The 8866-nt window shown below is 45.5% G+C and overlaps 1 protein-coding gene across 1 annotated transcript; it reads left to right on the forward strand.

Annotated features, from left to right (window-relative positions):
* The first annotated feature begins 236 nt into the window (after nucleotides 1–236).
* On the forward strand, nucleotides 237–4211 carry OTOL1 (otolin 1). The gene is made up of 4 exons (XM_067302228.1): nucleotides 237–588; nucleotides 2065–2154; nucleotides 3050–3121; nucleotides 3313–4211. Exons 1-4 carry the CDS (start codon nucleotides 237–239, stop codon nucleotides 4209–4211), a joined length of 1413 nt encoding a protein of 470 aa, XP_067158329.1.
* Nucleotides 4212–8866: the final 4655 nt, after the last annotated feature.

Raw genomic sequence — 8866 nt, forward strand, 5'->3', positions numbered from 1 at the left:
GAAGGGCCTCTGCACACAGGTTGGCTATCACGAGCATGGCCAGGTTTCTCATGCTCATGTTTGTATGTCAGCTTGGTTGTTGTGGATTAAAAAACAAAAGCAAAATAAAAGGGATGAAAAGAGCAAGAGAAGAGATAGCGAACACAGCATAAATGGGCTTTGTGGGGAACATGCAAACACAAGACGTGTTCTGCCATGATTTATGACTGTGTTCACCTTTCCCTATAGCTGCTAAGATGTGGAGATCACTATGGCCCGTCTCTGCATTTGTAATGCTGGCGGTTACAGCTGTGCACACAGAAGCAAAAGTGACCCCGGCTGTGAAGTACACGAAGATAAAGCTGCTGCAACCGGAGGGTGCCGGGGCCTTGCCCACCTCCGCCACCCCCCTCGCGGGAAAAGGCCCCTTTCTGGAGGCACCAGGCAGAGCCAAGTTACCCACCCTGAGCGCTGCTGCCCACGCAGCCACCACGCTGTTCCCCTTCGAAAACTTCACGCTTGACGCAGCCGATTTCTTCTTTAATTGCTGCGATTGCTGTCCGCCTGTGCCAGGTCGCAAGGGGGACCAGGGAGAGCAAGGCCTTCCAGGTAGGGGACGGCTTTCCCGCGGCTCTCAAGAGGATGTGGCAGCCGACGGGTATAAAGTAGCTCAACAGTTTTCCTCATGTATCTTGAAGAAATGATTTAGCAGGAAGGTGCAGGCGTGTGCGAAGGCCACCGGAGCGTTGCGGGAGCGCGGGCGCCCTGTCCTGCCGCCCTCTGTGCCTCTCGCCCCTGCTCTGGTGTTTTGCCTCCTGATGGTTGCAGGTTGCTTTCACTTCAGCCACGGTTTCATGACCCTCAAAACTACCTGAAAGCAGTTTTGTATCTTTTCTGAAAGTTTATGATAAAAGGCTCTTTTTCTGAGATTTCTTTTTTTCTGGGAAAAGGTTAAACACAAACATAATTTTGATTTCAAATTTTAAAATAGTCATTTGTTCTCATAAGACTGTATATAGCATCTAAATATTTTATAAGACATACATTGTCTCTTTTACTACTGTAAATATACATATCTACGGAAGGCCTGATTCTAACACTGTTATAATGAGTAGTGCATTAATCTGCAAATGTTCGCTTTAATAGCACTAACATTGCAGATATAGAAACTATTCAGCTGAGGAAGGATGGTAAAATCATGATTTTTTTTTTACTATGATGTACTTGAGGGATTTTCACTTTCCATAGTTCAAGAGGGATGGGCTAATGGAAATTATCTCAGCTGCAGAGAGAGTTTACACTCACATGTCTCTTGCGCGCTGATGGAAAAGTTTTCATGTCAAGTGGCTGGTGTTGTGACAATTCAAACTGCCACACTCTGCTCCTGGCTGTGCCCCAGGAGTCTCTAGATTCCCACGTTGATGAAAAATTATAAAACTTGAAGCTAGCTTGCTTGCCTTTCAAACCATTCCTTACATAGCACGGAGCTTTCTGCCAGGCTCCACATCCACGTTTGCAGATTTTTTTTTTTTTAAGGCAAGGGGCAATTACAAAGCTATAGGAGCTCCTTAGATGCATTCAAATGTTTAAGGCAGATTACTGCTGATGTTTTATGAATGTCTGAGCTCCTATGGCTCCGAGGCAGCTTGGAAGTTAGTTTTAGAAAAACCTTTAAGTACAGCCAGCAGCTAAATGCAAAATTATAAGATGTGGGGATTGCAAGAGCTGAAAGGCAAAAGTTCAGGTGCTAACTGCCTGACGGGGGGATTTGTGAGCACAGCCCTCCCTAACGTCGGTATGGGCCGGGTGGCGTTTCCCCGCCAGCCCTCCCCTCTCGCCCTGCCGCAGGGTTGCAGCCGTAGCGGCCGCAGCGCACAGGGCGCAGGCCAGCGCCCTTCTGCCTCCCGCTCTCCTCACCTTGCTTGTGCGATACCACATAAACCAGGCAGCTCTTTCCAGGGCAACGGAAACCCAGTCTGTCTTGCAGGCACCTCTTGATGCCGTATTGTTTAGTCATTTCAAAGAATTTTCTTTGTAAAGTTCATCCTTTGAGTTACTAAGATAATTTTGTTAATGTGATCACAGGTCCTAAAGGAGAGAAGGGAGACGCTGGTCTTCGAGGTCCGCCAGGAACGCCAGGACCTCAAGGTCCAAAAGGTTTTAAAGGAGAAAGAGGTAAAGCAGACTAACTGCTGAGTCTGAAAACAGATGTCGTTGTCCTCATCTGATACCACAAAGTTACAGGTTACATTATTTTACAAAGGAAACAAAATATGCTGACAGAAATTGACACCTTGCAAGATTTAGCTGGCATTAATAGAGTGGAAGTAACTCAGGCACTGGTAGAGTATGTTCAGGCAGCATATGAATGGATGTTCGTAAAGATCTCTTCCAAAGCTCCTTGTTCTGAATGGGAATTTTTAAACTGACTTCAAAATTTGCTTTGGATCAGAAAAAGTAGAAAAAAATATCATGGAAGCCACACACAGATGTGGAAGCTACTTTTCAATTCCAGTATCTCAGCCAGAATGGTTGCAGCTAAGCTGGAGAGCAATAATTAGCTGTTAGCAGTAACTTGGAGGAAACGCTGCTTTTCGGGCTCAGAACAGCTCCGTCCAGCTATCACACATCACTGATATGAGCTTGCTGTTGTCTCTGGTCACAGAGAAACACAAAACTGATAACCTAAATAACCGTGCCATGTGCTGCACCGTTTTCAGTTGTGCTAACACAATCTCTTAGGCTTTGGTGTCACTGCTTGAATGAGACTTTTGGCAATCTGCGTGACAAGCACAGAGCTGTCGTCTTCTCCATCTTGCCATTAAGCAGCATCAATCTCCCTCCCAGCCAGGCGTTAGAGTCAGAAATCTAACATTGGGGTGTCTTGCAGTTTGCTGTGTGATGGTGCTTGTGCTGTGTGATTTTGGCTAAGGTTTCTGAAGGAACTTCTTGAAGAATAACTGCTCAAATTTGTAGAGACACACACAAAATGGTACTAGTCATATTCTGTATAATGATTACCGTGCTACAGATAATATCACTAATAGCATGTTAATGGTAAAATGTCTAGGTGGCAAAGGGGAACAAGGCGAAGGAGGAGTAAACGGCATCCCAGGTTATCCAGGCAAACCTGGAGTACAAGGTATGTACCACGGGATGCTGGAAAAGCCGGGAATATTGCATAGGTATTGCCCTTTGCTGTTGGTGATGCCCTCCATCTCCAAAGCAATCCAGTACTAATGGTGCCCTCTGCCCTGGGGGTTTTAATCTCTGTTTGTTTTTTGTTTTTTCCCCCCCCAACTAACCTGCCTTTTGTCTTTGTCCTTTTTCTAGGTGAAGCTGGAGTCAAAGGCAACAAGGGCAGCTATGGCCTCCCCGGACTGAAGGGCCAAAAGGGGAGCAAAGGGGACACTTGTGAGAATGGGACCAAAGGAGCCAAGGGAGATCAGGGGGATACTGGGGCCCCGGGGCTGGATGGAGAACGCGGGGACAAAGGGGAAAAGGGAGACATCGGGGAGAAGGGGTATTGCGGGGAGCCGGGAGGGAGAGGGGAGAAGGGCGAGAGGGGGGAAGGTGGGACGAAAGGAGAGAAAGGCAGCAAAGGAGAGGCAGGGGTTGAGGGTATCCATGGGATGGATGGAAAACAGGGCGAGAAGGGCGAGCAGGGGAGTAAGGGTGAAAAGGGGGACCTGGGACCTGCCGGCCTGATGGGACCCTCAGGGCCCAAGGGAGATGCTGGCAGCCGAGGGGGCAGAGGGGCTCCCGGCAAGAAAGGCTCCCGGGGGGCGAAAGGCACCAGAGGCGACAGCGCGAAGCTCCCGCGATCGGCATTCAGCGCTGGCTTGTCCAAGCCCTTCCCTCCGCCCAACGTCCCCATCAGATTCGACAAGGTTTTGTACAACGACCAGGAGGATTATAACCCTTCCACCGGGAAATTCAACTGCAGCGTGCCCGGGGCGTACGTCTTCGCTTACCACCTGACGGTGAGAGGGCGGCCGGCCCGTGTGAGCCTCATGGCCCAGAGCCGGCGGGTGGCCAAGGCCCGCGAGACGCTCTACGGCCAAGAAATCGATCAGGCGTCGTTCCTGACGGTCCTGAGGCTGAGCGCGGGCGACCAGGTGTGGCTGGAGGTGGCGCGGGACTGGAACGGGCTCTACGTCAGCGCTGAGGATGACAGCGTCTTTACAGGGTTTCTTTTGTACCCCGATGACGTTTCCGAGATCCTGCTATAGATTTAAAGGGTAAACCTGTTACGAAGGGACATGTCTTTCCCTCCGCCTTTGAGTAGAGAGAAGTGAAGTATCACTGCGTTTTGTATCAGTTTAGTGGTGAGGTTTCCTGATCTTTTAATGAAAATGCTTCTATTTGTAAGAAATTGATTAATTTTAATTAGCAGCCCTGATTTTAACTAACAGTCCTTCTGAGCAGATGGGTGATATCTAAGACACCAAACTACTGCACAAATGCCAGCAGGAATGGCACGGGGAAGGAGAGCCTCAAGAGATTTCACATCACAACCTTAAGGTTTGTAACCAACCTGTTCAAATTACATAGTGAAATTCATTATCCTACTTAAATTTTAATCAAGGATCCAGCGATCCTTGCATGGTCAAAATTCCTGTGGCACTCTGTACTGGTAACCACTGGAAAGTCATGGTTTTGATAAAGATTGTAGGGTCTGATTTATAGAGCTTAGTCTGACACAAACATGAGCAGTAGGTTTCTTCAAATCACGTGGAAAGATTCAGAAGTATTTTCTCATTGAATCGTAAATCAGTATTCCATCGTACTTTAGACTTGGTCACGCATTACATGAAGCTTGACTAAGATAGGATTAAAACTGATCAGCTTAAAAAAATCCATCTGTTGACCAAATTGTTTTTGTCCTTGGGAGATTTAAATATATTTGAAACTTTCAAAAGTAACTGAAAGAGATACATAACCTACCTTATTAGGCGGCACAGAAACCCCGGGTTTCTGAGCTGCTGACGGTACAGTTGCAGCTGCTGGAGTCGACCTCGACAGCAACAGAAGAAAAGCAGCTCGAGGAGCCTTTGGCGCCCAGGCGGGTCCCAGGGCTCTGTGCCTGCTGAGCGCATGCGGAGGCGTGTTTCAAAAAAGCTGTTTTACCAAAATGGAGCTGAATCTTCTGAAATAAAAGTATGCGCTCAAGTCATGTCTGGATGTCAGACTGGATGTATTTCCTTCTTAATGTAAAAACCTTCTTGCTGTTAAACCCTGCACCTTGCGGGGCAGCTCTGGAGCACGGAGAGCCTCGGGCCCCATTGCTGAGCCCGCAGGGGCCGCGTAGGCTGCGCCTGCGCCTGCGCCGTTTTTCTGCTTATTTGATGAATGCTGGGTCAGCCCCTAACATGGACACTGCTAATTGGGCTAGTATTCTTACTGCTCTCAGTTTTTGTGCTTAAATTGCCATCGTGCTTTCCAAACCTTATTTAAATACCATCATAAATCATGTTCTTAATATCCAAGAGTTTCTAATATTTTATATGTGTATATATAGAAAAGGAAGAGAAAATTAACACCAGAGAACTTCTGTAAAATTTTAAGATAAAAACAAGCCAATTTTAAAAGACTGACCCTATCTGTCAGTAAATGTAAAGGGTCTTTCAACTCATCAGCTTCATAGCCCTGTTTCACTATCAGCAATTCAAATATAAGATGTCCTGACTTTGTCAAATAGTTGGTACTTAATTCAGTACTTAATCTGAATTAGTTCCTCTGTGGCTCAAATTCAGAGTACCGAGTAGATAAAAGATGCAGATTTCAGTTTATGAATTCTCTGGCAGCTGTTAAATATTGAGGAAAAACAACAAGTTATAATAATAATTTTGGATTCCTGCTGTCACAACACCCTTAATTCTTTTGTTGTGCCTTCATGCTGCTTCACATATGGTCCCTGTAACAGATGGTGGTATATGGACATCTGACTAGCAATTTTCTGTTCTCCTACTGAAGTTTCTCATACTTTTTGAATAAATAATCTCTGTGGATGTTCTTAAGAAAACAATGCACAAAATCCGGGGTCTTTCAAGAATCTGCTCAGATCTAATCCTCTCCATAAATTACTCGGTCCTCTGTGGAAAAGAGGAGCTGGTAATGCTGAGCAGACTGGAAGGGAGCAGGATTCACTTGTAAATGAGTCATTGTCTGGGCTGCCTCCGAAAGGTTTTAATTGGAAGCAAAAAAAGCTGCTGCTTCCTTACAAAAGTCTCTGGGTATAGTATACCTGTAGAAGGGAGAGCCAGATTAAGAGTCTTTAGACTGCTTAAATCCTGCAGAGGTGCTCTGAGAGCAGAATACTAGGGGCGGCTGGGCACAATTCAGGCTGCACAAAGAGCCGGGGCCGGCAGACCCCGGGGAAGGACGGTGGGATGCTCGCGGACGTAGCTCCTGCCATTTGTGAGCCCCCTGTAATGGATACGGCAGGGCTGTGACTGCAGTCTGCCAAAGCTCCTCTGTAAAGCGCATTTTTTATCATTAACTTAATACTGCTGTAATGGATTTGTGCGTGAATCCCATTCTGGGAAGGGAGAGAAGCGAGCAGGACAGGCTGCTGAAATAACATACAGCTCCTTCATGTGTCTAAGTATCTCAGGGGCAATAGCCTTGTCAGTGGTGCTTTTAGTTTAATTTAAAGGACGTTCACATGCACTCGGTATTTATTTTGAAAGCACTCTGTTTTTTTCAGATTTAATTAAAATACATTAAACAAGTATCTTGCAAAGTTTAGTCTGTGTTAAGCACAGTGAGGGGTGATTTAGAAAAATATGAAATGCTCCTTCATGGAGAAGGAGTTATCTTTATCTAATAATATCCGAAAAACACTGCTTCTCTACATTATTGATTTTTCTACTTCAGTGTCTTGGTCAAACCATGTGTTGTTTGTCAGTCCAAGTACCTTTAATTGGATCAATCTACAGCTGGGTTCATAAATTGCCCCAAATTAGTGAAAAATTTCAAGGCAAACAAATGCCCACACCTCCTCCGTCTACAAGCCGAGCCTCATGGGCTGACATCTCTGTAGTCTTTTTCTATCTTTTAAAGGCCAAACGAAACCTTCCTGCTCAGAGGGTTTCAGAGCTTTAAACACAGCAGATCTGTAGGAGGGCTGAAATGAAAGAAACGTGCAGAGCTGCTGCCCGCTGAGTGCGACATGCTGCAAATCAGCAGCGCTTGGCAGCTCTGCCTCCACCTGCCGCCGCGCCAGGCTTCCCCCTTTCCTGCCTGCTTCCGGCAGCCTCCGTGCGACGCTTCGCCTGGAAAGCTTCAAGCAAAGCCGCTTTCCACTGCAAAATGCCAGTTTGGCAAAACTCCTCTGGGGTGCCTTGGGGAAGGGTTTTGCTGAAGCAACTTTTAGCAACTTTTTACACAGCTTTCCTCATTTTTCGTGCCATGTCAGAATAACCGTGAATGAATTGACTGAGGATGTACTTTGTCTCATTATGTACCATTGCTACGGATGCCAAAATACTTCTTCCATTTCACTTCTGCTTCCACTTAGTACAGTTTTATTTTGTAAGACTGTGTCTCCTGTTTGTATTGCAATGAAGCGGGTTGACACTGTTGTAAGAGAAAATAAATGCTTGGTACACTAATCAATCAGAAGAGTACCTGTTTTCAGTAACTAAGAAAAATTATTCTGGGCTGACGTAAAGCCGTAAAAGTCAGCTGTTTCTTTAATTAGGATGTTTAAGGCTAAATTTACAAAAAGATTTGGTTGCCTTGCTAGTGAAAACAAACCAGCACCCCAAGTTAGACAACCAAGTCCTCTGTATGAAAGCTGGGAAGAGCTAGGGATACCCGGCCGGGAAACGGAGCCCCGGTCTGTCCCGGGATGAAGGCAGCTGCCAAGCTCGGGGTGTGGCGTTGGCCCAGCGCGAGGGAGCAAGGGGCAGTGACTGCGGCCATGGCTCAGGATTCCTAACAGTTTTGAAAACACAACACGATAATCCTGTTTGAGGGAGTTCAGCTGATATACGTCTCATTTTTTCATAGGGAGCTGTAACTTTACTTATGACTTCACTTGTGGAAGAAATCTCTCTTGAAAGAAAAAAAAAACCCTTTCAATGTGAATTAAAATGGATTACAGTGTGATCGCTTTCAGTTATCTAGTGTGTTTGTAAAACGCTGGCGCTTCTTAATAGGGGATATTTATCAAGCGCTGCGTAGGCTGGTATTGTTTTCTTGCTATAGCTGCCATTATTTATTCACAGTAACAGCACTGTCACAGCTTTATGTGCCCTATCTGCAAAGCTGTACCTTGGAGACCAGAGGTTCAGAAATATTGCTTGAGATTGTTTCAGAATGGCACAATACCGCACAATGCAATGATTTAATTTCAAAATGAAATGTGCTTACTGTTGCAAAGTATTATAGGGTCTAGTTTAACAAGAACTAGGGTCTTCTCCAGAGGCGCCTGAATTTAGATGTGTATCTTAAATGTTGCAAAGTCGATTTTGGGGTAAACATGAATCACTTCTTTCATTCTATTTTTTTTTTCCCTTGGAGTTGCCCTTGATTTTGTACTAATCAAAAAACTAATCCTTCTAGAGCAGGAGTTTTCCATCTTAAATGGAAAAGCTATTTGGGTGAAATTCCACTTGTAGCCAAACCTCGCAAACTTTGTTCCTTTTATAGCTCATCATGTTTGGGGTGAAACCTCAAATCTCTCTTTTCCATAAGATGAAGTAAAGATGGACAGAAACTGAACTGGCTTGGTTTTGGCTAATTCTTCTCAGTTAAAACTTGGTTTTGCAAATCCCAAACCACCCTATTTAAGTTTGAGACTCCTTTTCATTCAATGCACAAAGTCTGAAGAAGAACCAGTAATCTGAGCACTGAGGGCTCTAACATTCTTTTATGAAAC

The sequence above is a fragment of the Apteryx mantelli genome, chromosome 9 (assembly GCF_036417845.1).
Source record: "Apteryx mantelli isolate bAptMan1 chromosome 9, bAptMan1.hap1, whole genome shotgun sequence".
In the NCBI taxonomy this organism is placed as follows: Eukaryota; Metazoa; Chordata; class Aves; order Apterygiformes; family Apterygidae; genus Apteryx; species Apteryx mantelli.